This window comes from Astatotilapia calliptera, chromosome 14 (assembly GCF_900246225.1).
Source record: "Astatotilapia calliptera chromosome 14, fAstCal1.2, whole genome shotgun sequence".
Lineage (NCBI taxonomy): Eukaryota > Metazoa > Chordata > Actinopteri > Cichliformes > Cichlidae > Astatotilapia > Astatotilapia calliptera.
In genome coordinates this window covers 5,262,298-5,289,320 of record NC_039315.1, presented here as the reverse complement: position 1 = coordinate 5,289,320, position 27,023 = coordinate 5,262,298, and the positions used below count along the sequence as shown (strand labels likewise).

The following is a 27,023-nucleotide window of genomic DNA, read 5'->3' as shown; positions in this document are numbered from 1 at the left end:
GCATGACTGGTAGATATTTAATCTTCCGCGGCCAGTATTTGCCATATCAGCCCATTATAGAAATGCTGGATTGTAAGTAAGCAAACTGAGCAGCAACTGAGCACCAACTGAGCATGTGCTCATTTATACAAACTGCTCTGTTCAGTCAAACTGTGGCTACTTGTATCAGTTAATAAGTCAACTCTAACTAAAATGTCATGTGACTTAATGACAGTCCACTTAGAACACCATAAAAATGGTGGAGACTAGGGGTGGGCGATATAAACGATATACGATAGGAACGATATAAATTTGGCCAACGATAGAGATTTTGACTATACCGCTCTATGGCGATAGCGCATGTTGATGATGTCATCAAGCTGCGCCTGTTTTGGTTGAAAGCATCGCAGCAGCTACAACCGATCATCATCTGCAAATTATGCCGACAGTCATAGCAAAGAGATGAAGCACTTTTGGGGAAAGCCAAAAACTGCGCTTCCGTAACATTGATTCATTAATGTTGAATTCTCTCGCAGCTGCTCTATTCCCATGTTGTTGCAGTATATTAATAACTAACCTCGTATTGTGGATGAATAATCTCAGTTGTTCTCCTGACTGAAGTTTGGCCCGTGTATAGCATCCTGCTATGCGATTGCATTTGTCCCTGACCACCAGAATCCCTCACGTTCACTTTTATCGAGTGGAAAAAAAGTTGACGTTCATCCTCCAGCTTCACTGTGCTAAAGTTATGCTAACATACCTGTGTCGCTAGTTTTTGGTCAAGGAAGATGGATCTTTTAACGTCGCAGTGTGGAATGCGAAAACGGAGGCTTTGAAAACAATGACGCATTTTAGTCATATGATGCAGTCATGTGACCAATTCAACTAAGATGGCCGACGGCATTGTACAGCAGTTGTTTTCTTTGCTCTCAATTTTGACAGCCTTATTAAAGATTAATATTAGTTTGTAAATGCTCCAGATAGCTCCAGATAGAAGACATTTTGCCGCGACATTTCAAGGAGCCGGAAAGTAAATAAACGGCAGACGGAAATGATGCAAGTCAAATCATCTTACGTTTCACGCATGCACAGCACAGGAACGTAGCGTTTTCAATGGGGAAGAAAATGATTGAAAAAGATAGTGTGGACATGGAGCGTTTTTAGACGAAAATGCTAATTTTAAATTTATCTGGATTAGTGTCTTGTTTAATCGCCTGAGATGACTATTTCTTACCCACAACCCCCCATCATGGCAGATGATTGCCCCTCCCTGGTTCACCTGGAGATTTCTTCTTGTCAAAAGGAAGTTTTTCCTTCCCACTGTCGCCAAGTGCTTGCTCACAGAGCGGCGTCTAATGTTGGGATTCTCTGTGCATTATTTTATGGTCTTGATCTTACACTATGAAGCTCCTTGAGGTGACTGATGTTGTGATTTGGTGCAATATAAATAAAATTGAATTAAATTCAATTGAAATATCAGGGATTGTGTCTTATTTACGTCATGAAAATCCAAGAGTGAAAAGAACTGTGTGAAACTGAGCATTTGGTCATGTTTTATGTGAACCACCAACATACTTTTATCATAAGAAAAGCATACAAGATATCCTGTAAGAGTAAGCATTAAATAATGACTCACTAAATTGTAGAAATGGAAATTAAGGCATACATTACGAGGGATTTTATTGATACCTATACCGAAAAGGATTCTGCTCAAAGTCCCAATTTGTTACTAATTCCCTTTGTGACCACTGAACATTTTTGTTATGAAAAAAAAAGAAAGATTGATAGAATTTATTTTCAGATTTAAAGCTGTATTATTAACTGAACTGCAGGTAAAGAAAAAGTGTAATAAAAATACTTGCATGTGGTTCTGGTGCCAAAGCGTCACTGCCATGACTTTGAAGTCATTGTTGCGCAATGTGTAACAGAGTAAGTTGATGAATTGAATTGACGAGTACTGAGACATACGGTTTTGATGGAGTTTTGCAACCTGGAGCTGATTCTCAACCAGAACAAGTTCTTGACTCGCGCTCCTATTCGCTGTCTTGCTCATGATTGTTGTTGACAAATGAGAAACAGGAGCACTGAGTGAAATGTTCACCTTCCCCAAATTCAGACCTCTGCACACCTGGGCAGCTGCCGCATAACACTGCTGTTTGACTGCCAAACTCAAGCTGTGTTCAAATAAAGTTTAAACTTATAAACGTCTTGTTTAATCGCTTGCAGCTCTCCCTCGATGACATTAAGGTCGTTACGGTATCCTGAAGTGCAGCCTTTTAGGAACGCCACAGAACACCCCCCGCCGTACTTTCTGATAGATAAAACAGTAAGAACTAATCAGTAACAATCACCACTGCTGTAATTACGGTGTTTATCTTGTTCTTATTTGGACTGAAAGTTTACATGCTCATTATGTTGTCAGCATGAAAGAGGCGCTGCACATGAAGGGGGCCGGGACTCTGTATCTCTGATGATTCTTTATTTCAAAAATTGCACAAAATAGTAGCAGAGAACAATGAGTCTGACATCATGCCGAGACATCGGGTTTTTAAAGCATCCCGACGCTGCCGTGAGTCGCCATTAACCTCAGCAGGTGACTCTGGTTTGATTGGCGTGTTTTTTGGCCTGACTCTGCCATGTAACGCTCCTTTAGCATCATCAGCAAACCCAGTGAGCTTTTAGTGATTTCTAGAAAACCAAACATTTTTCTTTTAGCATTTCTGTTACCTTTTTTTCCGGCGAATAAACAAAACACCCACTAGTAGTGTTTTACCACCGCTTTTTAATTCACTGAGCTTTGAGAGGTTGTAACGCGTGGGTGAGCATTGCGTGACCTCTGCTGGAGTATGAGGTCGACACCGGTAGGTCAGATATGGCCAGGAGAGCCTCCAGCTGCTTGTTATGGTTGAGTAGATGAGTACACAGGATTTTCACCTGTATCTTTGGGATGCAGAGTGACACTGAAGCCAGTGTTGTACTCTTGTACTGTACTAAGACTATAACCAAACTGATCTCTGTGGGCAGGGTCACGCAATGGTGGGGAAAACACCAGTACCATGAGATAACTAAATAAATAGTGTGATTTGTTTTGAATCAGGGTTATCGTGCATTTGTGGTTTGCTTTTAGTTTTTACCAGGGAATTATATTTAAACTGTCAAAACGATTTTGTGAAGTCTCGTATGAAAGAGCTTCGTAAGTGCGTACTGAGTCAAAACATCACATCCTTAAGTACAGAGCAGAGTTTAGAGACTAATGTGTCTCGGATGTGGAAGGTTCTCTTTATGCCGTGCATTAAGAGCTACGGCTTTGAAAGGCTGAAAGAAAGACAGCGAAAGATGCACAGCTTCTCAAGTTTTTGTCGATGTTTATGTGCTTTAAAAAAGCAGGTAAAACTTGAGGAATGTTCCTAAAACTTTTCCTGTAAACTGTGGTGCAGCGTGGGAGGAGGAGGCAGGTAGCTCTGCACAGATTTCAAGCTTCATTTTTCATGTCTAGAAGTTCATATTTTTGAAAATTGAGTAACAGCAGTTGTCAAACCTGATAAAAGATTTTTCCAGAAGTGCGATCCAATCCGTGTTATATAACCCTGTTTACCAATCAACACCAGCTCTGCAGTTCTTTTAATGATAAAGCTGAGTTCAACAATATGTCATCAACTTAGTGGGCAGGTTTTGTAAACATGTGCATTGGGTTTATATTTTTTAAAAACAGATTGCTAGTGTGGAAAGCTGCCATTTAGTAGATATAAAACATATCTGTGTGATAATAAATGATGATGACAGTCTAATTTTTATATTTTTGTTGGCGATCTTGTTCTATGCATATATAAATAATTTTTTTCTAACTCTTGCCATGGTAACAGGTACAAGTGTTACCTGCAACAGATACAAATGATGAACGTGAGTCACTCTTATTACGTCCTCTTATACGTGATGAGTCACGTTGCCAAGGTGTGTAGGCTTGTTTATGGGACGTCGGAAACGATCTGTTTGCGGAGGAGGTGATTCTGAGTGTGTGCTTCTGTCTGCTTTGTGATCCTTTGTTGTTTGTGTGTGTAAGGCGTTGTGTGTGCGTGTGTGTGTGTGTGTGTATTTACCAATTCCCCTGCCTTATTAATACGAGCTGGTTATAATTAGCCAGGCTCTATCTAAAGCAGGTCAGTTCAAGGCTTCGTACTCAAAGTGGGTCACTGCAGCACGGAGAGGAGAGGGGAGGACTGGGATTGTGAAAGAGGCAAGCTGAGAAGATACAGGAGGAAGGAAATGATGAGGGGAAGAAGGAAAAGAAAAGATCACTGGAGGGGAGGAGGGATAAACAAAAAAGCGAAGAGGAGGAACCGAAAGACAGTTTTAGGACACGACCATGTGACATTTTCTCGAGCTGAAGATGGCGAGAATAAATGTTACATCATTGTTGTTGCTATTTGCAGCTAATTACTGATACGCAGCTTGCATGAGATTCTCAAGATACGGTTGTTACTAAAAGGAAAATATTAAGACAGACAAGACAAAGTTATGCAACAAGCTCATGTTTGAAATTTGTGTTATGAAACATCTTTCTGTTGTAAGAATCCTGTGGTGAAGCACGTAGTCTGATTAAAAATAGGGAATGTAAGTTTAAAAGGAAACATTTGGGCTGATATTTAAAAATAAATATTTTTTATGGATATATGAACATATAATCTACATATGCCACCATGAATGCAACATTTGACTCTGATCAGCGAAAATGCTTCTGTTCCACATGTGCTGCAGACAGTGCAATGAGTGCTGCAGTAATAAAGCCACTTTCACTGGCAGAAGATGCTGAACATAAATTACCGCAAGCATGTTTTTCTAAAACTCCTTAAATGTACAACTACAGTATGACTCTGTTCAGTTAATGTGCAGAAATCAGAAGGTTGCAGAAGAAGTTAGTGTTACGGAGATTAATTATTACTGTTTCATTAGCTGGTTCGGGTCTGACCTTTCAACCAAACAGTACTAAACTATAGCCAGACCCACTTTTTTTGGTTTGTTTGCCGTGTTAAACCTGACCTATTTAGATTTATAACTGATCAGGTAATTTTGTGTGAGGTAGCTCTGCTTCTAATAAATATTTCTAAAACTTTAAGAGCTTAGGAGATGCAAGAACGTAAAGGAGAGATGGTACAAGCAGATTATATACAGATAAATGTAAAGTAGGACAGTACAAGCTAAAGAGACTGATATAGAAGTGAGGATGATTAGTGAGAGATAGGTAGACCATTACTAGCAGGTGTCTTCGTGTTGGACTTTAGTAACCAGTGGTTCTGAGTAGAAGATCCTTTAATAAACACCAAAAATGTTGCCTTGCTAATGCACAACATGGAATTCAGATGGCACAGGATTTCAAATGAAGAGGTGAAACCTCATTCATCTTATTTATTTGGTTGTTAGTAACCAAACCCAAAAGTGGGTAAACTGAGGTAAGGTTGGTTTTGCTCTCCTCTGGATCCATGTGTGAGCTGTCTGCAGTTTGTATTTCATCACCAGCAGAGCTGAGGAAGGGCAGGGGAGTTTCAGGTTTCCTGTCTGTGTGCTCATGCTTTGACTTGGCTGAACACTCAGAGATGAGAACAGAGCCCACCCAGTAACACTACAATCATTTTGCAAACTCACATGGGTTGAAGCACAGGACAAATGATTGAAAAAACCAAAACCAAACAAAGAGATAACATTTTTAGTATCAAAGAAAGAACACCCACTCTGGAAAAAATAGTAGCTGCAAAACTTTAGGGGAACTTTAGGGTGTCAAGTACCGTAATTGTCGGGCTATAAGCCGCTACTTTTTGCACAAGCTTTGAACCCTGCGGCTTTTAGTCAGGTGCGGCTTTTCTATGGATTTTCCATGATTTTTGTGATATCGTAAGACGATTTGTTTTGTTTGTTCCGCTGTTGTACGGCACTACGTTGCCTGGCTGAAGGATCGGGGTTCAAGAGTGGTATGTTAGTCACATGTCCGTCCGCCAGGCAACGTAGTGCCGTACGAAGTAGCGCGAAAAACAAACTTCAAAGTAGCGCTACGCATTCAGCGGGAGGCGTGGATGACGAGCGGCGATAAACTTGCGAAAAGCAAGTTATGCCCAACTCCACCGGTGGATTCTGACAGCGTGGAAAAGTGCGAAAACATCCACGATCACCAACGGATTTTGAAGGGCTGGACTGCTGCATGATGGAGAGGAGGACACCGCCACGGCCCTTCTGAGGGTGTTCGACTCTGACAACGAGGATTTCTTTGGTTTTGAAAGTGATAACGAAGGAGAGAAGCGGAGAGTGGATGACGAAGCCATCCTGAGCCTGTTCGTTTCCGACATTGGAGAAGAGGACTTTAGTGGTTTTAGAGCGCAGGAAGAAGAGAAAGATGGTGAATGACTGACTTTTCTTCTTGTTAAAGCCGTGTCACTGCACCTGAGCCTAAAAGGTAGTCCGAATCTATTTTCCTGGTGTGCTGTAGGTTACTGTTATGTACTACATGTGCAAATATGTACCCATAACTTGTTTTTCAAAATATTAATAAAAGGGGTGTGTCTCCAAACAGCCATCTCTTTCCTGACAATTCCCTTTGTGCATATTCTCTTACATATGATAAGTCAACATTGAAACACCTGCGGCTTTTAGTCAGGTGCGGCTAATGTATGTACAAAACAGGATTTTCCCCTGATTTTAGCTTGTGCGGCTAATATTCAGGTGCGCTTTGTAGTCCGGGAAATACGGTAATCGTTTCTCACTGTTTAACAAAAACAGCAAAGGATTAATTGTAAATCAGGCTCTTAGAAATTTCTGGTAATTAAAATTAACGAATGTATGATGTGACAGATTTACATAAAAATTCAGTAAAGCATCTTAAAGTATTGTGACATTGTGGTGGATACAGCACAACACAGAACGCTGTTAAAATGTTGAATGCTGCGTTTCCATAACCGTGTGTGTGGAAGGAGGACGGCAGCAAAGCTGATGTTTCATCATAACTCATGAGAAACTGCGTTCATGGAGACGATATGCAGATGCATCCTAGAATAATATATCACTCAGAGATTACTAAACACTAAAATAACAGTATGCTGTCAGCTTGTATTCTATACAGCGCTGTACTGTATTTTCTTATAGTAAGAAACCATTCTTCGTTGTTAGAGTAAGCACACTTTTATTAATTAACTTGACAGGGAATTTTCTCACTCCTGATCTCAGCTTCACCTCATTCACAGTGTATGTTTTTTGACTACATCAGTGTTAACACATAGTCAAATTTGCTGTCTTTACAGTGAAGAATTAAATTACAGAGTAGTCTGCAAATGGATCAGAGCTGCATTTATTCCACATTTATGTAGTATCGAGTTATAGTAATTACCATTATGCCAAAGCCAACATATAAATCATAATTCTTTTCTGAATTATTTCTGACTTGAGACTTACTAACACAGAGTGCCTGAAAAAGTCAGTCGTTTGTTATAATTAGACCAATTTATCTGTCTTTTTAAATGTCACTGAGCAGGGCCCAGCCGCTCAGAGTTGTGAATATTTCCACCCCTGCTGTTTGACCCAAGTGTGTCCAGCTTGTGCATCCAGCACAGTTGAGAGGAGAAGTCTAATGTAATTGTCCAAAGTAAGTGAAAACACGTGTGGATGAAACATGGGTGTTAAAATCATTAGTTTGAGATTATATAACCTCACCTGAAATCTTAAAGGAAAGTTTGAGTCAAAACCAGAATCCATCTGGTGCGATTAGTATTCCTATCGCTTTCTTGATGTGATTTTTATTGCACCTGTTTAGAGAACGGAAACTTCTTTGCTGTTTTTGCTGTGCAGACTCTTGAAACCTCAGCAAACTTGCAGTGTGTTTCTCCTCAACGACCGCACTTAATCAAACTGAGCAGGGACCTGATCAGCCATATAAACTGCAAACACCTGTGGGGGTCTGCAGGGCACTTTACTAATTACATTTATTTATAGTTAGGTGTCGCAAACGCCTCCTTTCCACTGCTGTTTTGTGTTACAGGGATTTCGTAGGAATTAGAACTATTAAAAGGCACTTCATTTGAGTCAGCGTGACTGCATGGAATAAATCTTCCGTCCAGATAGCTCTCATCTTTATGCCTCATAGTCAGAGCAGGCATTGTAATGTTTTATATGCATGTCCGTGTTTGTACTTCGGCGTCTCCACTTGTGGATGAAAGACAAAGTAAAGTGCAGTTACAAGGTGCCGTGCCCTTGTGAGAAAGTGCGCCCCTAACAGTAATCCTATTTTAATCTGTCTCTGGAGGATATCTGTCCTGGATTACCAAATATGAAGAATGCTGCTAGGGAGGGAGCACAGACACACTGAATGAGGTAATTTAAAGAGAGAGATGATAGAACAGTTGCTATGGATTCGCAGTCTCATAAAATCGATATTAAAGACTGAAAAAATAGGATTATATAATCTGGTGAGTGTATTGCTCCTAAATCTAGAACTCTTGGCTTAAATCATCGGCAATTTTATTTATTTTGGTGATACAATCAGTTTATAATTACTGACAGTTATTCCTAAGAGTCATTGTTTTATTGAGTTGGTTTGACATGTCACATGAAACCAAAAATACCTTTATTCCTACTGGAGGCAGCTGGGACGAGCTTTGAGATGATTGATGGTACTCCAATAACAAACATGCGAATATAAATTTATTTGTTTTCTAAAAGCTTCCAAAAACTCTCTGAACAGTTTAGATTAGCACTTTTATATTTTAGAACTAGGAAACATTACTGTGTAAAAATGTACAAAACCAAAGGGAACAAAGAGGTTCTCTTCACAGAATAACTGTGTTGCATTCAGCTTTTATTAAATAGGCACAGTGCAGATAGTACGGAGAGACCAAAAAGAAAGCTGGGGAATGACATTTGGTTTGTATCCAGTTAAGAAAGAAGCCAGGGACTCCCTGCTGATGCTATTCATACCCATGTGGTATGTTTCCTAACCTCTAAGCCAACTGATGTCCCTGAGCAAGTTCTCACACTCTGAGACATGACTCAGAAAGATGCGTTTAATTATATTTGTTTATATATGTTTTTGGAAGCATGTTCAGTGTTACTGTACAAAAATGACATTAATGTCCTAACAGGAAAGAATAAGGAAACAAGTATGAGAATATGCTGTGATCTGCAGCTCTTTAATATGACGTATCTTCATTAAGTAGCTATTAAAGATAATTTATATGACAGTATTATTTTTTATATATATAAATCTGTTTTTGCTGCCCAAAATGTTGAAAAATATATTTAAAAAGACAAATTGTGATTTAAGAATTTTGCTGGATCTTAATTCTTTTGAGGGCTAATATTTTCTGCTATTTAACACAAATCTCTTGTCTCTACACAAAGCAATAAAGAATCACGTGTGAGGTAGTGCTACTCTTTAGTTGACCTACAGCATGTAGATACTACTGAAAAGCAAAGGCGCAGAGGAGCAATGGCTTGCTCTTGCTTTTTCTCTCTCATTTCATTGTCAAAGAAGCTGCAGGCTGCATGGAAAAGGTTGAAGGTTCAGGTCAACGTGTCAGTGAACGTATCCCTGCTCTGAATGAACACAAATCGATTAAGGTGTGCTTTGACCTTTTGGTTTATTCCCTTTCTCCTTTACTTTGTGATTTTTCACAAACCCAAAACATTAACTTGAAAATGTCAGACCTTATTAAGTCAATTCAACACACCTGGAGCTGAGGTTGTTTTCGATTCACATGCAAATATAACATTTCTGTGACAACAGACCGCCACTGTGGAGGCTTTGGGTGAAGTACATTTTGGTTTCGTGCCTCGCTTTCTTTCAATAAATTGCACAGAGCCGAACGTGTTCGTGTATGCTCACCTAGATGTTAAAATCCAGTTGCACTCTTGACTAATGATGGTGCTTATCAAATATTTATTAAAGAGCCAGAAATTATTAGTGGATGCTGTTTCTCAGAGTTGCTCTGCAGATTTGATCTGTTAAAAGGAAACAGTGCCTCTCAAGAAACAATCATTTATCATCATTATTGGCACATTTAGCCAGATGTTAAGTGTTAGAGGCAGCCATTCGGCTTACAGAAGGTTAGATCAACATGCCGATGTTTTTAAATAAATTACATGTCAAATATAAAAACACGGGGGGAGGAGCCAAGGCAAAGATATTAAAACTAGGAATAACTATGTGTAGAACTCTAACAGTTTATGAATGATTATTTCCATTAATCAGTGAAGAAAATAAAGATGAAAGAGACGACATCTTCTTTTCATATCCACGGTTTACACTGTATCCCTTGAAGCAGGTGCAGCTCAGTGTAAGCAGGGGAAAATTTATAAATAATAAAATATCTGGATCTGCGCTGGCCCGCTTTGTGTTTGTTTACGTGAGCTTATTTGCACATGTTAATCAGCGCATTTGTGTGACTGTCATGGCAGCCATGTGGTGCTATGCATCCACAGGGCTGCCCATCGTTTGAATCTGTTTAGCTTGAATAACAAAACCGACGTGCAGCGTATTCCACGGCTCTCCCCTCTCCTCGTGCCAAGAGGGTGACGAGGACCAGATTCCTCGGGCCCAACGCTGAAATTAGATCAGACCAATCTGGGGAGAGTGTTTAGAGGCTCGTGCAATCGGACAAACAGAGAATGGGGAGAGATAACACTGGCACGGACTCATCAGATTATAGAAATAATTAGTTGTCATGGATAACAGTCATCATTTGATGTGATTGGGTGGATTTATGCAGCTTTGGGAGCCTTGGATGGTCGCTTAGGAAGGAGCTGAGGAGGAAAGATGAAAGACAAAGAATTCTGCTTTGGCGTAGCGATGCGGCACCAGCTCGCATCTGTTCTGTCAGACTGTGATTACTGACAAACACTTTCCTTCCACTTCACAGTTTACACAAGTGATGCACTGATTGTGAAATCCTGGGCACATAACGATGTCTGAAGTAACGATTTGGCCTGCAAGAAAAATATACAATCAAAAGGCACGCATGAGGGCAAAGGTTTAAAAAGGCTAAATGCATACTGTAGCTTTTTGTAATGTTCTTCTTTTACAGCTTTGTATTAAAACAACATGAGCTGCAGTAGCTGTCTCTGACTTTTCTTTCCTGTTTCCTGTTTCCTGCTGCAGAGGAAGGCGAGTACTTCCTGAAGGTTTTGATTCCCAGCTATGCGGCGGGTTCAATCATCGGGAAGGGAGGTCAGACCATCGTCCAGCTCCAGAAAGAAACTGGCGCCACCATCAAACTGTCCAAATCCAAAGACTTCTACCCCGGTAAGACACCACGACCTCTGCTATATACGGATGAATGATGGAGGAAAATAAAGGAAAATGTCATCAATAAGAATTTACATGATGGGAAAACTTCAAAGTAAATCATCTGAAATAATGACACAAAATATACCACTGTTTGCAGGATTGTCTGAAATGAACTTTTGAGGGGACTTACCTTAAGTTTATTTTTAAACCGGCAGACAAGCATTCGTTTACAGCTTACATTTTATTTTTCTGTTTAAAGTATCGTATTTATTTTCAGTGCAGTTCACTGAGATATAACTCAGAGAAAAAAAACCCTTTGTTAATATGCTGGTCAATGAATAAATATGTATGTATGTATATATATATATATATATATATATATATATATATATATTAGGGGTGCAACGATTCTCGTATCGATATTGAACCGTTCGATACAGTGCTTTCGGTTCGGTACGCATATGTATCGAACAATACAAAATTTTAAATTTATTTTATTAACTTTTCTTCTGACGATGCTGTCTGTGTTGAGCGCTCAGTGGATCTGCGTTCGACTACTCCGCCTAGGCTGCACTGTCGAGCGCAGATCCACTGAGCGCAGCGCAAGCTAGCAAGACAGAAGCTAAGCTCGTTGCAACATGGCAAATTGAACCTCCCCCACCCTCATTCAGATCTGGCCTTTGGAACTATTTTGGTTTTCATGTGAATTATGACCCTGAAGGTAAGCGCGTCATGGACAAAAGTAAAACAGTATGTCGGATGTGCCACGCAATGCTCAATTACATGGGTGGGAACTACTGCGTTAGCGCAGTTAGCTCGTTAACGTGTTGACGCCGTCCAGCCCCATGCACGGGACGATCCGCGGTAGCTCGTTAATGGAGATTTGCCGTGTTGTGGCGTTAACGTCATTTCAGATTAACGCTGACAGCACTAGTGGGAACACAACGAATATGACTGCACATTTACGCCGACATCATCCTAGTGCAAAGACAAGTGGAAGCAGACAAAAACAACAAGCACGCATGCTACAAACTTTAGCCGAGTCATTTAGACAGCCGTTAGCACAGGATTCTCCTTATGGGGACCTGATATGTTTAATATGCTGCTGAGAATATAGCCCAGAAGAAGCGTATAGTATAGCTTTTATTTTGGAAAGAGTCATTTCTCTGTAATAAACTCTCTTTTCCAATAATGAGTGATTCCTCGATCAGATAGATTTATTTATTTGTTATTATTTTGTTGTTTCAGGAACATTAAATTTAAAAACTGTACGTTTGACACCAAAGTATTGAACCGAACCGAACCGTGAATTTTGTGTATCGTTGCAACCCTACTATATATATATATATATATATATATATATATATTTTAAAGGTAGATAGATAAAGATACATATATATAGATATAAAAAGAAAAAGAAAAAGAAAAGATCATGGTTAAAATGTATTCAAATGTTTATGTTTAGTATGTTTCGTAGCTATTTTTTCTTGAATTCTACTGGTTGGTTAAGCATTACAAGTGTGTGGTGTTATGCTTGAGAAGCGATTGATTAATGATACAGAAATGGAGGCATGTAAACCAGAAAATGAAACATGGATGAATGGATGGATCTATTTACTCATCCATTTAGAAATGAAGTGTGTCTGACAGAATAGCTGGATAGTGTAGTGGTAAGGCTACACACCTTTGGAGGGGGAGTTGCAGGTTTGATTCCCTCCCGTTATCCAGTAAGGGCTGTTCTAAAACCAAGCCCTGGATTGGCGTGGCTACGCCTGCAGCGCAGACACACGCGTTTCACTATACTGTGTATGTGACAAAAGAAATTTGTATCTATTTAGATGCATCAGTAGAAAGTGTTGTGAACCATTAAGAAACCATTTTATTATCTTTAATGTTTTCATCATGTTTAAACACATACACGATATTTAAAGCTGAGTCTTTTTGCTTTGTGACATCTGAGCCATTGAAACTGACAGTCTCAATGTTGTGAAATAGATAATTCATAAAAAATGTCATTCTCCCTCATGTGTTAACAGATCTTGTCTGTGTTTTTAAGTCCTCAGGGACAGTGGGGCCTTGACTGGGTTTACTTTGCATCCCCCATCAACAACACACACAACGCACATGCACAAACGCACGCAAACGCGCACACAACCCACCAGAGATCAGGATTACAGGATCAGGGGTGAAATTGTATTTGTCTAAACTCTTAATGCTGCCCTGACGTGACATGTGGCCCGAGCAGTGAGGAGGAGGGGGAGGACGCTGCGATCTGTGTGTGCATGTGTGCGTGTCTATATGTTTGTGTGTCTGCCCGCTGTGAGGTGTTGTTGTTGTTTTGAGCTGGTGAAATCACAAAGTGGATTGCAGCATTCATGTTCTCCATACTAAATACTTGAACTGGGACACAAAATTATTGTATTACACAGAAGTAATAAGAAGAATGTACGAGATGATTAAGAGTTATGCTACTAGAACTTTGGCTGCGTTTTCGGGGAAAATGTTGGCTCAGTTAAACACAGAAAAATCCAGGGCGTCCCATCTAATGCTCTAAATTACTCAGCCAAGGCCACAAACGTTCTATAACCCCAAACAAGTCGTCAGAGCAGCCGAAATCCTATCATAAAACATTACTTGTGCTTTAGTTGCAAGATTGCATTGGTGAAAAACATTAAATGACATTAAGTGACAGTTAGAGGTTTACAAGTTGCACATTTTCAACATACATTTAGCTGATGATGATGAATATTCAGTGAAATATAACATGCATGTGTCTTTCTGTGGTTTCACTCCTTTGCTGCCTCCGCTTTGCATAACCTCAGAGCACGTGGAAAAACAGTGCTGGGTCAAAATTTAAGTGCTTTCATATGTGTCCGTTTGAGTTTTGAGTACCCAGTGGCAGGTTCGCAGGTATAAGAACGGATGAAATATATTTTTATGACCCAGATTTATTACGACAATGTATATTTATCTGCCTAAAATAATATTAACAGTCTGGGATCCTGGAAGAAGTAAAATTACAACTAATGATAAAATGTCCGTACACTCAAGCAAGGCATTAGCAGTGACACTAAACACTCCCAGCAACCTCCCAGTGTTGTGGTTGCACCCGTGGAGTTTCTGATGTAATCTCTAACCGAAAGCCAATCACAGCATGAAGTTTCTCTTCAGACTTGTCGGGCGCACAATATGTTGCATTTGAGTGCTTTTCAGAGCTCCACTGTAATATTCCTGTTGGTTTCAATGGGAAGTGGTATTTAAACTGTCTGCTGCAAAGAAAATAACCATTTAAGAAAGAATATGAAGTAAACATTTGTACAAAGAAGGCACCAGATGCACAACTTTCTTTACTTTTTTTAGTGGTGTGTGTTCTGCGCGGCGGTTTTGACCAGGACTCTCTTTAATTTAGAGAAAAGAACGTTTTCAAATCAATAAAGCTTAAAATAAAAATATAAATTCCCAAACAAAAATTTCATGTTCTAAGCTTTCATTGGTTTTTCATTCTTGAAAACGCTGATTAACAACAGAAGAAAACAAATAAAAGCTTAAATGAAGCTGTGGAGCCTTGTTTTTTACTTTGAAATAAATGAAAAGGTTTTTGACTGTGGCTTTCAGTGTGATGCATTATGGAAATAACAGTCATCTACGCCGTGAATAGTTGTCCTTGTAAAGCTTAATTTCACATCATCCTGTGCTCTGTCCAGCCCAGCTGCATTAACGCTCGTTTTTTTCCCCCCACTCTTTAAGCTCCACTGTGGTCTCCAAGTATTTATTTGGTTTGAAATTCAGCTCTCATTCTTGTTGTCTTGATGTGTGCGTTTAGGAGTGTTTGAATGTGTGTATCAGTTCAGTGTTTCAGGGGTCTGCAAACAAGCCACCGTTGTTTGACATCGGCACACGAGACTCCTGAAAGCTCTGCCAGCTCGAACAGATGCAAGGTGCAGGAGTCTCCGAGATTTATGCACACACGCAGATGCACACGCGTGAATTCACATGCACTAATACACAATGCATGCGCTTGGCATGCTGTAAAAAAAATGAGTAGATAAATCCTAAGAATATTTGCACCCTTGTACACAGGATGTGCATGAAAAATCGAGAAAAATATTTATAGCCATGCACACACTCGCAGATATACACACAGACATGCCTTCTAATCTCCTGGGAGAAAGCCAACAAGAACGGGATAGAAAGAGGGGAGGAAGGGAGACAAGTGAAAGACAGAAAAAGAAAGAAAGAGAGGGTTGTATGAGCTTTGGTCAGAAGGGGAGGAGAGGAGGACATGTGTGGATGTGTGCACGCGCACACACCCTTCCTCTGCTCTGAAGGGGGCATCTGTATGCAAATGAGACACAGTTCTTCCTGGGTGACAAATCAAAAGGCCCACCTGCTGCAAGGGCCCGTCTGTGTGTGTGTGTGTGTGTGTGTGTGTGTGTGTGTGTGTGTGTGTGTGTGTGTGTGTGTGTGTGTGTGTGTTGGGAATAACGCAGCCTGTCTAATGAACAGAGTTGAGAGTTACTGCTGTGTCTTGGCCAAAGCATCTCATTCCTCTCTTCTCACTCTTCAGAAGACATTAGCAGCTCTCCTCCCCCCCACATATGCACACTCATATAGTACGTCCCGCATGGAAAACCTGTTAGGGGTCACTGGGGAACTTCATCTCATTGTCCTGGAAAAACAATGAAAGAGCCACACAGACAAGTTTAAACTTTCTTGTGCCACCCAAATTTTAACATTTGTAATATTTTCAAAATAAAAGCTATTCCTGGGTGTATCCATGTGCACTGACAGTAAAAGAAAATAATAACAGCACAGTTAAAGTAATGTTAAGAATTCTGCCCGGGTCTCTATAGGAATAAAAGCTGCAGAACAAGATTTGATCCAGAAACGAGAAAACTGCAGACACAAACAAATGTGAGTTTCTTTCCCAAATGAAATCATCAATTTGAACTAAAATAAATTACCTCAGGCTCTTTTTTTTTTTTATCGCAAAGCCATAACAGTGTTTGGCAGCCTGTGCACTACAGAGAGCACTGGGAGACATCTCAAGCAGGGCCGTGCAGATTAGAACTGCTGAAAGATGCAGTTAAGATAAAAACTTTAAAACTAAATTAGATTTTCACAGTAAATGGGTACATTTTTTTTAAATAAACGCCGTATTTGCCCCTTGGGGTAAATTCAGAATTTGTGGCACCAAAGCTAATGTGACAAGAGAAGATGCAGCACTGAGACTCAAAAGAAAAAAACAGCACTGGGCTAAAAATAGAAAACCTCACGATGAGCAGTGACAATAAAAATCAACCTAACAGGAAGTAAACAAGTAGTTGTTAGACTTTGCACAGATTGTCTCTTCACTCCATAGTGTGCCTTTTTATGAAGCAAGCAGAAAACTGAGTGACTCCAATATTATTTAATTATATTAAAGGTGGGTCAAATTAGGGGAAGCACTGAAGCACATGTAGCTTCCTTCAAGTATATTTTCTTAAGAACATTCAGATTAGAAAACTGTTCTCAAACACATGACCTTATCTTACTCTGCTCTCCTTTCCTCAGCCTACATTCCTACACCTTCTGTCCTCCAGCTCCTTCTCTCCCTCCATTCCCCCTTTTGATTCATGCATCCTTCGATCCAGCTTTATCTCACCCATCAGTCATTTCTCCCTTCCCCTCTATCTCGCTTTCTTTGCTTCCTCTCCCTCCTTCCTCTTCCCTTCCTTCCCTCCGTCCCTCCCTTCATCCCATCTGGAGAATAATGCAGCAGCAGCACTTAAGCCGACGACCAATTAGCGAGGAGTAGCAGTACCGGAGGACGAGACAGGCCACCATTCATCCTCGCACACACGCCCGCACACACACACACACACACAGCTCTATGCGACACACCATTCACTATGATGGCACAACAGATTTATTACATACCCATACAGTACAAGGCAGTGCCGCTTCCAAATATAGCTCCTCTCAGTCTTGCTCGCTCTTTTTATTTGTTACCCTCTCTCTCTTTCTATTTCCTGAGTTAACTGAAAACGGAAGGACACAACACTGTTTAATATTTAACTGTGCATCTGCACAAGTGCAATCGGCAAGAGAGCGATTTAAAACAGCTCTTTCCATTTACATATGTTTTAGTAAGACTTTGTGCTTCTACTAGACCTTTAAATCTATACGAGGACTCAAAATGACTTTCATGAAACTAGGATGAAATTTATTTCACAGAGATGATATGCAGCAGCTTTCAACATTTAGAAAAAAGTGGATTCATATGCTGTAGATTCTGTAGGAAAGAGACAAGACTTTTGATACCAGAGCTGGAGCAGTTGTAGAGCAGGAACTTTTTCCTGTGTTAGTTAACAGTTACTGGCAGATAGGAATGGGAATCTTGGTCCCTGTCTTCTACACCAGTGGTTATGTTGGCAGACTGTACGATGGGTTACCGAGCCCATTAATAATCGTTTAGTTACATATCAGCGTTGTGGATGCACGAGGAACTTTCATTGCTACTGCTAAGTGCTGTCGGTCCTTAGATAAAACTTGTTCATCAGCAGCATCCGCTGGTTGGTGGATCGGTTTGTCCAGAGAACAAACAAAGCTGCGGCCGCTTTACATAAAATATTCATTCACAACACCTGTTTTATAATTAGAATCGACCCGCTTCGTTCCTTCTTCTCTGCTCTGCACTGAGCTATTGACTGGTCAGACGCAGAGACAAAGCTATGAAGACAAACTTAAAGGTTGAAATGAGTTAGTATTGATGCATCCAAAGCATCCCTGTGTCCTTTTGCGGTGTTAGTGCTGTAGTTCAGTTTTACAGCCTTCAGTCTGAGCATCTCGCAGTGTTACAACAGGATGAAGTCACGATGTGAACATTAACCAGAGGTTTTTTTAATGATTGTTGGAGCATCATATTCTGCAACGTTTGTGTGTCTTGCAGAACTGGCCTGAGCTGGAAGGGTAAAAAATGAGAACATGATCTGGAACAGTTAACCAATAAATAACCTTTTTCAAGCGAGCCAAACCGTTCGTCAAGGCTTGTTTTAAAAGATTCAGTAATATTGATAATATATTTTTTGCATGCACATGAAACTAACTTTAAACAAATTTGATTTGATTTTTCTACAGAGGACTGAGCCTTATTAATGCAGTTCTTTCCGAGCTAAAGGGAACTGGAACCACATTTGTTTTACGATTCGACTGCCAAAGTCGCTGACCTCAGTGTATGACAAACCACCAAAGCATCCAGTAAACGTGTCCGTTCTGAGCTCATTTGTCTTTTCAGATTTCACGTCTTACTAGAAACATGAACCTATTTAATCAGAACAGATACAGAAACGCTTCAAAAGTTTTGATTTATACCAGAGAAATGCAACTTCGAGAGTGTAAACACACTTCCACTTCGAGAGGGAAGTGGACCTTTTTTCTGTTTGTGTGTGTTTGTTGACTGCGTATCTGTTTGCGTGGTACCCCTCCCACAGCAGAACACATTCCTGCTGTGGTGACTTCATTACCACGTATAACCCACTTCAATGAGCCTGATCTAAACCGAATCTGATTGTTAATGAGACGCCCCGAAGGACGGGGACCACATGTTTAGATTTGACTCACGTTCCCACAACTGCAGAGGAGACGACCGAGCCGATTAGTTTCTCATTAGGCGCTGAGACAACACTGCAGCGACATTATGTCACATGTAAAAATGAATAGACCCTGATCCCCAGCTGATTATACGCTACGGCCACAAGTATGTTGACACTCCAGAATATTCTGTCAGAGTGAGAATGGAAAGCATAACAAATAATTGGATTTATGTCTAAATCTGGATTTATCTCAAACTTGTCTTCAGTCACTGTCAATCCATCGAACTCGGTGGCCCTTCTTGCTCATTTTCTCTCGGTCCTTTGGCCCCTGCAGTCTGTCTCTGCCACTGTCTGTCTCCTCTGTCTGTCCTCTGCCTCAGCGTGCCACCATTTTAGAGTGCCGTCTTTAATCCCACAGTAAGATTGTGATTTTCAGCATTTAATATCCCTCTCAAACATGCACACTCACACAAAACCGGCGCACATCTGTCGCAAAAGGCCACACGAGCTAACACAACACCTAACACAGACACACACTGACACACACGGTGCATCCAGCCTTTATCAACATTACTGATTTCAGCACTCAAAGCCTCTTATGCAGCTCTAAGCTCTCAGACTGAGAGATGGAAAACTGCAATATTACAAATCACACACACAAACACACACGCACATGACTGATTTTCCTGTTTGTCGGCTATTTCCCTTCTTAATTAAGCGACTTATTCATTAGAAATGTCTTCTGCTTATCAGTTATAACGAGATGATTTCCACCAAATTAGATTCCTACTTTGGTTCCATCAGAATTTGTCAAATTACTGAGGAAAATTGACGCCAGTTAAAGCGTCTGCAGGCTGTCTGAGCTCGAGCTTCGCAGCCAATCAGCCCTAAATTTAAACCTGTCTGTGTTCTGTCTTCATTCAGAAATAACAGCAGCTTTTTACTTTCTGGACTTACATCCTAGACCTAGCGACTGCAGACAAAAACTACCCATTTGGGAGAAAAGAACTGGCACTTTTACATCATAATCACACCAGTTATTGGAGATAATCTCACCATTAGCTAAATGAGTTATTGCTACAGGCTGCTTGTATTGGTTCAGTATTCTGTTTAATTTAATTATGGTTTAGTTTGAAGAGCTCCCTGATGCCACGTGCTGAAAGTTTCCACTTCTTTTCAAAAAAGTGCAAAGTAGAAAAGTAGCAAGTACTCAAAAAATATGAGTCCTGCAGAATTGTATTGCATATTGTATTAATCTGTAAATGTCAATAAATAGATATGAATAAATACATATTTACAGTAATTTGTTGGTGCAGAACATGACAAAGCAATAAAAATAATTAAGAATCCTGCTCAGTTGTAGCTGAGGATAGTGATAAAGAATTGAATGAAGTAAAAAAGCTGACGGCACCGTTTCTTTTTTTTTTTTTCATGTTTGTTTGTGCGTGACGTCAGTCAGCTGGCACACAGGCTGAGTAACGCTTCTGTACCAGTCAGTGCCGTGCAGGCAGACGGACACGTGATCATATTGGAGAACTCGCAGAAAGTTTGACTTCCATAAGTGGCAGAGATATTTAAGTTTAGTGTAGGTACTAACTTCTTATTTAGGCATGTTTGAAGGTAAAAAAACAAGATAATAATCTGCTTTAAATGCAGTGACTGAACCATCAGCTTACTATAATGTTAGTCTTATGATCTTTTACAGTTACAGTCTGTTCCTTTTTTGCACGTCATGCAACTTAATTTAATTTTTTACTTTTATGAATGAGAAATGATTTGTAGAGTCAATTTTGACCTTGCTGCATGTCACTAAAACCTTTAAGTAACTATTTATGTATATTTTTTGATTATCTGCTACATTTTAGAAATATGAATGAATTTCGATGAATTCCATTTCTCTACTATACTTTGGAGTTGAGACGCTGCGCAGTTGAAAGGGTCAAATTAAAAGTGGTGGGAGCTTGTTGCTCTCCTCCAAAGTGCCTTTCTGAGTGTGTTTCTGTGTTCGGAGGCTCTGCTGGGAGCTGAACCCTGAACTCTGGCAGAATGAACATGAAGTCATGCAGAATGCGACCTGTCAAACCTGAGCGGCGCTAATACCTCACTCTGTCAGCCACATCAAGCCAGCGGCCGCGTTTTCGCCTCCATATGTCGCTTGTTTCGTATGTTATGTCCAACGCGGCTTGGTGATTAACCAGAAAGGAAGGAAGCATTAATAATAATTTTTCAAGGTGAAGGTTTCTCTTCCCGTTTCCCGTGACTTTGACTTTCGGGGAGTAAATCTAATGTCATGGATAGGAGACCTGAAATGTTTACATGTGACCCAGTAACACACAGATGAGACAGGACAGGCGTACTGTAGCATGTAGAGTGATTGTCACATGGAGTACGGTTACCCTGAATCATACTGACAGCCCTCCTCCTTCACCCAATGACTCTGCACCTCTGCAGCTCTGCAGTCACATCAGTCAGTACACTGCTGCCTGCAGACAGGCATGGCTAATCAATCTGCGCACCACATCAGCCACATACAGGGCTGAGGCAGGGTGTCGGAGTAAACTCACCTGCAGTGGACCTGTTTTGTTCTCAGATTTGTTTTCCCTTTCCTTTCCTATCTTTTCTGTATTTCTGTCTCCGCCTGTGATAGCTCGCAGGATTCAAATCAGTGTGACTGATCATTAGAAATGAAGAAGCTGCTGATCGATATTGGTTTTTCCTCACCTCGGCGCTTTCTCCGTCTCTCCATTTGCTGTCTTTGTGTTTAGACTTTTAATAAGGGAGTGTTGAGGGTCCCAGCGAGGCCAACTGTAAATAGAACAGCAGGAATATGGCCGGCTTTACCCGCAGATCAATGCTGCAGTGGGAGTGCATGTGTTTGCATGTGTATCTGCACGATTCTCAGCTCTCAACACTGTCTGTAAGTGTGGGGACTGCTCTTCAACCGGTGCGTGCGTGACGAGGAGTGAGAGAGCGTGCGTCCTTGGGAAGCGATGGGATAATGCATTCTGTCAGTGAAATATGACTGTCGTAAACCCCCTCAAACACTTTCAATGCCTCACTTCACTGCACAGTGAACACACACTCACAAGCACACACCCGCCTTTGGGATAATCACCATTGATCACCACTGCAGATCTGTGTGTGTGTGTGTGTGTGTGTGTGTGTTTACTTGCCTGAATCTCATTTCATTTATCTTTACACGGTCAGTGCAGAGACATGCCTTGAGTATCAGCTAACCAAAATTCTCTTAAAGGTAGGGCTGTGCGATATGAACAAAATCTCATATCCCGATATAAGAATTTTATCGTCCCGATAACGATATAAATCACAAAAATGCAACATTTTCTGTAAATTCTGTGAATCTCGGGCAGCTCGACTTGCGTGAAGTGTTTCCAGCTGCGCGTCATGTAGCTGGAGTCGAGTGTTTTAACCGATGCATGAAACTATACATTTTTAGACATAAGTTGTAACAGCCGCTGTTTTCTTTGTGAGTGTTTATTACACGGCGTGCTGTGGGGAAAAGCCTGTTCTAACATTTGAGTCTAAGGTTTATTTTTTTTAGCACCTGGCGGCTCTTTTTTTAATTCTCATCCGTAAATAATCTGCTCTTTCACGTGATTCAGTTTATTTTGAAAAGTCTCAACAGGATCTTGAGCTTTATTGTGAAAGGTTTATGTGGAACATAAACAAGCGGACACGCGATGCTGTTACCGTCGTTGTTGCTAACCACAATGCATAAAACAGGTGCTTGTCTGTCTGTAGTGTGGTTATACTAAATATAAGAGAAAGAGAGAACTTTAAGAAATTAATATAGCCACTACAGTGACCATCAGAACGATGAAAAAATATTGCCGTAAACAGTTTATTTTGCGACACCACGAAAATGAAACATAGACGTTTTTATATCGTCATCCGATATATATTGTTATATCGAACAGCCCTACTTAAAGGGTTTGCAAAGTTACCTTCTCAGTCATGATAACTTTTAAACGTTTAATCCATAGTTAGATGTAACAGTTTTGTAGCTCCATTTTATTTGGAATAAAGAGATGAAATTCATGAGAAGCGGAGGTTGGGCTGAGATGGTTATTGACAAGTTTCCACCTGCAGGAAATCAGATTTAAGCATCTGAAAAGCTAAAGATATTTGCCGTGCTGGCACGTGCTACAAAAGCTTCTTCAGGCAAACAGAGCACTATTAGAAAAACAGTTGCACTTGTCCTGCTACTAAATAGTTAATTTTTCTTACAAATTATACTCTAAAATGTTTTTATTGTATTTTCCTTCTAGCTGTATTAAACCCAGCAAATTTATTGGCTCTATTTCTTCATCTCGCTCCATAAATCATAGTCCACCCCCACCCTCCTCTGTTTGAGAGCCATTGTGATGAATGGGATTCACTTGGATTCACATTTATAAGCCTCATACTTTAATATTAGATACACAGAGATGGGCTCTGGGCTACCTTCAGGGCACATGCTCGCAACCAAACAGTAACAATTATTTATTTTCTTCAAGACAATCCTAAATAAAATGGGGAACTAATTTTATTTTGTCCTCATGTGACAAAAAAAGCTCACACTTCACTGGACTAAAGGGTTTGTTTGTTTGTTTTCGTATTTGGCAGCTGTTCACGGCCTCACTTACAATAAATGAAGAATTCCCAAATCACCAGTTTTGCAAGCAAAACAATATCAGTTTTTCTGATATTATTATTACAATGTTTGTTAGATTTGTGTTGTTCGGAATGCTTGGCATGAATGCTAATGCCTGAAACATCAGGGATTGTGTTCTGGAGACACCTTGAAGTGATATGACGACGATCTGATGTGCAGCAATTTGGAGTGTAAAATGACTTTTTTTTGCTTATGAAATGGAGAGGAGGAGGAGGATGAGGAATGGGAGGGGATGTGAAGATATCCTGTGCAGGGCTGAAGTGAGACTTGAGCATTGTGCGCATGTGCACGAGTTAAAGCGATTCCACCTGCTACTCACGGCATCATGGCGCCCTGCAGCCGCTCAAACTGCAGCGTCATTGTTCAAGGCTCTTCCTGCTTCTGTCGTGCCCAGCTGAGGTGCATCTCTCCGGGTGAGGGAGCCACCGCCGCTCTGAGGCTCCACTGAGGCCGTAGACAGCAGGACTTCTGGTCGAAGCTGTTAAATTCATTTTACAGTGATGCACTTGATCCGCATCCAGGTATGTTTAAGATGTGGAGAAAGTGGCTCCTGACAGCTAGTTCAAAGAGATTTTTCCATACATATTGTTTCAGCAGGTCAATCTTAATCTGGTTTAGCAGGGACTTTTACCAGTAAAATTGCAATTACTTACAGTTGTTTAATAATCAGAATAACTATAATCTGATTACAGCTAAATATTTAGGTCATAAAAGGTTTCTTACAGGGATTTCCTTGTTGTTGTAGATTATCACTGCTATTTTATTTGATTATAGACAGACTATAGTTTAAATGAAAACAATAAATATTTGTGAAAAATTTAAGTTCAGCCTGTTTATAAATATCTTCATACTTGGTTTAACATGAGCAGCTTTTTCTAGCTTATCTTTAATGGCTAATTCTTATTTCACAACAATGATTGATGTGATCCGATCTAATGATCAGACTAAATGAACGCGGCGTCAGTAAGAAATGTGCATCTGTTTGGGAAAGAATGTGAAGCACTACTTCTTATGTAGTTTTTTTTATTTTTCCTTTCCTTCCCGTGTGTGTCTGCACTGGTCCAGCTGTGTCAGTGTGTGCAACACACTGTAGAGCCCAGTCAGCGCACAAAGAGAAAGGGGCTGTGAGAGGGGGTGTGGAGGCAAAAGAGAGAGTGAAATTAAAAAAGAGAAAGGAGAGGGCAGAAGGAGGAGGAACAGTTCAGTGTGCAGAGGTTTGTATGAGCTCTGAGGGTTTCCAACTGTCGCAGACAATAGTTGGAGGCAAGGCGCTCTGTATGACAATAGGCTCTTTGACCCCGGTCAAGCTCGCAGGGGGGGTGGACGACAGTGTGAGGAGGAGGAGGGAGGGTGTCCCCATCTGTCTCAGAGGAGAGAGTGTGTACATCTGTACTCTGCGCTGTGTGGACAAAACTGCGTATGCTTGAGTAGCGCATTTACATATTTCTCTTCATGTCTTTGGGCACTTCTCTGCATTTCAGTGTTTCAGAAAGCGAATGCATCTACGTTACAGACGAAGTGTCAGCTTGAGTTTTGTTGTGCTATACGTTTTTACAGATTAATGCAGTATTTTTTTCGTTTTCTTTTTAGCATGGACATATAAACATAGGAATGTAAATATTGAATTTTAAGTTATTTATTTAATGAAAGCTGCTTGCACATGCTCAGTTGAGATATACTCCAGCCTTTGTGCGACCCCACACTGGATAAACAGTTCAAATTTAGACGTTGATTCTTGTGAATCTGTGATGTGGTTTCTGGAGCTTGTGTAACCAGTGCAGAGCATTCGTCTTCAGGGTAAAATGATGAATACAGCAGCATTCCCAGAACTCTGTGGTGCAATGAGCAGGGAAAATATGAAAGAAGTTGATGTCTTGTCATAGTTAAAAAATAAAAAAGAGGAACTTGTATTCAGGGTGAGCCCATGCTGTTATAATTAACAGTAGTAAACTGTTTACGGACATTACTGTAGGAACACTAAAATGACAGTACGATGGAAACTAGTTGTATATTTTTCCAGTAAGAAACTGTGACTTTTTCTCATCATATTTGCAGCATAACTCCATAAATATGTTTTTAACTGTGATTAACAGTACAGTGTCATTACTATTTTACTGCATTATACCATGACGACTTGTAATAAAATAGCAGCTGCGCTTATCTTTTCAAGCTACATGAGGGAAATTGTTTTCTTTTAACCGAAAGGAAGACAGGCAGATGTTGTTTAAGTGGTTTTAACGTGACCCATAACAACCCTTCAGAATATTCCATGACCCTCTGGTGGGTTTGTGACCCAGACTTTGAAAAACAAAGCCTCCGGCTGAGTTTAAGTCAGCAGACTTCAACTGATGGATGTCTCTGTGTTTCTCTTTCCTGTCACCCAGCTTCTCATGTCTGTCAGTTCTTATGAAAAAACCCTTCTGTGTGAGGAGCTTGGCTCAGCAACATGACTTGGGCCTCTTCATAAAACATCTTTATCATGTGGGGAGACAGCATGCACACAAACACGTTGCAATTTCAGCTCGTTTGGCTGCAGAATATTGCCTCCTCTTTCACTCTCTCTATCCCCATAAATAGCAGACATAGCTAGATTTGTCTCTGTGTCACCATGGTGTTTCGCTGTTTGTACGCATAGCACCAGGCCTCGGTGTGTGTCTGTTTGATGCAGGTTTGCAGAGGTGCAGCACACCAGCTACCACACACACACACACACACACACGCACACTCCCACCCCCCCCCCCATTGGACAAAGCAGAGGATTGTGGGTCTGCACACCCGTTGCCTTGGTGATGAGAATCAAAGTGACAGCTCTCCTAGAGGAGGAGTACCCCCTCCTCCTCCTGCACCCCTCCTTCACGCGCTCCCTCTCTGCTCCTCCAGCAGGTGTAAGAGTGAGAGAGACAGAGAGATGTCTTTCTTCCCGTCTTGGTCGCCTTCCAGATCCTCTCGCCTTCTGTCCTTGAGAGTCGCTGAAATAAGCAGCGCTCGCCGGTAGGAAGTTCAGGGTGTAATTTGTGTGTCAGCTTTTAATAACATCATAAATTGTGTATGCGGCGGAACATTGACTAAAGCTTTTCTGGACGACCTGCTCACGGGGCCTCGTGAGATGTTTTTATTTAAGAGAACTACGAGACAATCCGGAGATCGTACGGTGAAAACAAAAAAAGTCGCCAAAAATGTCATTTTGATTCGGTAAGTGAAATATTTCAAAGGCCGTGCAGATCAAACATATTCACAAAACACGCAGCGACAAATTCTCTCTCTCCTGATTGGCTCTTCACAACAATGACACTTAGCGTTGGTGGTAGCCATAGCAACATCCCTCTAGTTGCACAAAGGGGTCAGATCTAAAAGGTCTAAATCTGCTAATGTCTCTGAGTACCTCTCGCATGCACTCTCACCAACACAGATGTGTGTGTGTCTGTGCATAGATGTGTGTGTGTGTGTGTGTGTGCACTTAAAGGAGCAGGTTCCTTCACTATAGTGTTGTTTTGTGTAGGAGTGGCATTTTCTTTAAGGAGGAGGAAGGTGAGCG

General features: G+C 40.7%; 1 protein-coding gene across 2 annotated transcripts in view; it reads left to right on the top strand.

Annotated features, from left to right (window-relative positions):
* nova2 (NOVA alternative splicing regulator 2) overlaps positions 1-27,023 on the top strand; it is a 79,545-nt gene that overhangs the window by 11,090 nt on the left and 41,432 nt on the right. For both annotated transcript variants that reach the window (XM_026193130.1, XM_026193129.1), the window contains one exon: positions 11,111-11,254. In XM_026193130.1, coding sequence (XP_026048915.1) covers positions 11,111-11,254 — 144 coding nt within the window. The remainder of the gene's footprint in view (positions 1-11,110; positions 11,255-27,023) is intronic.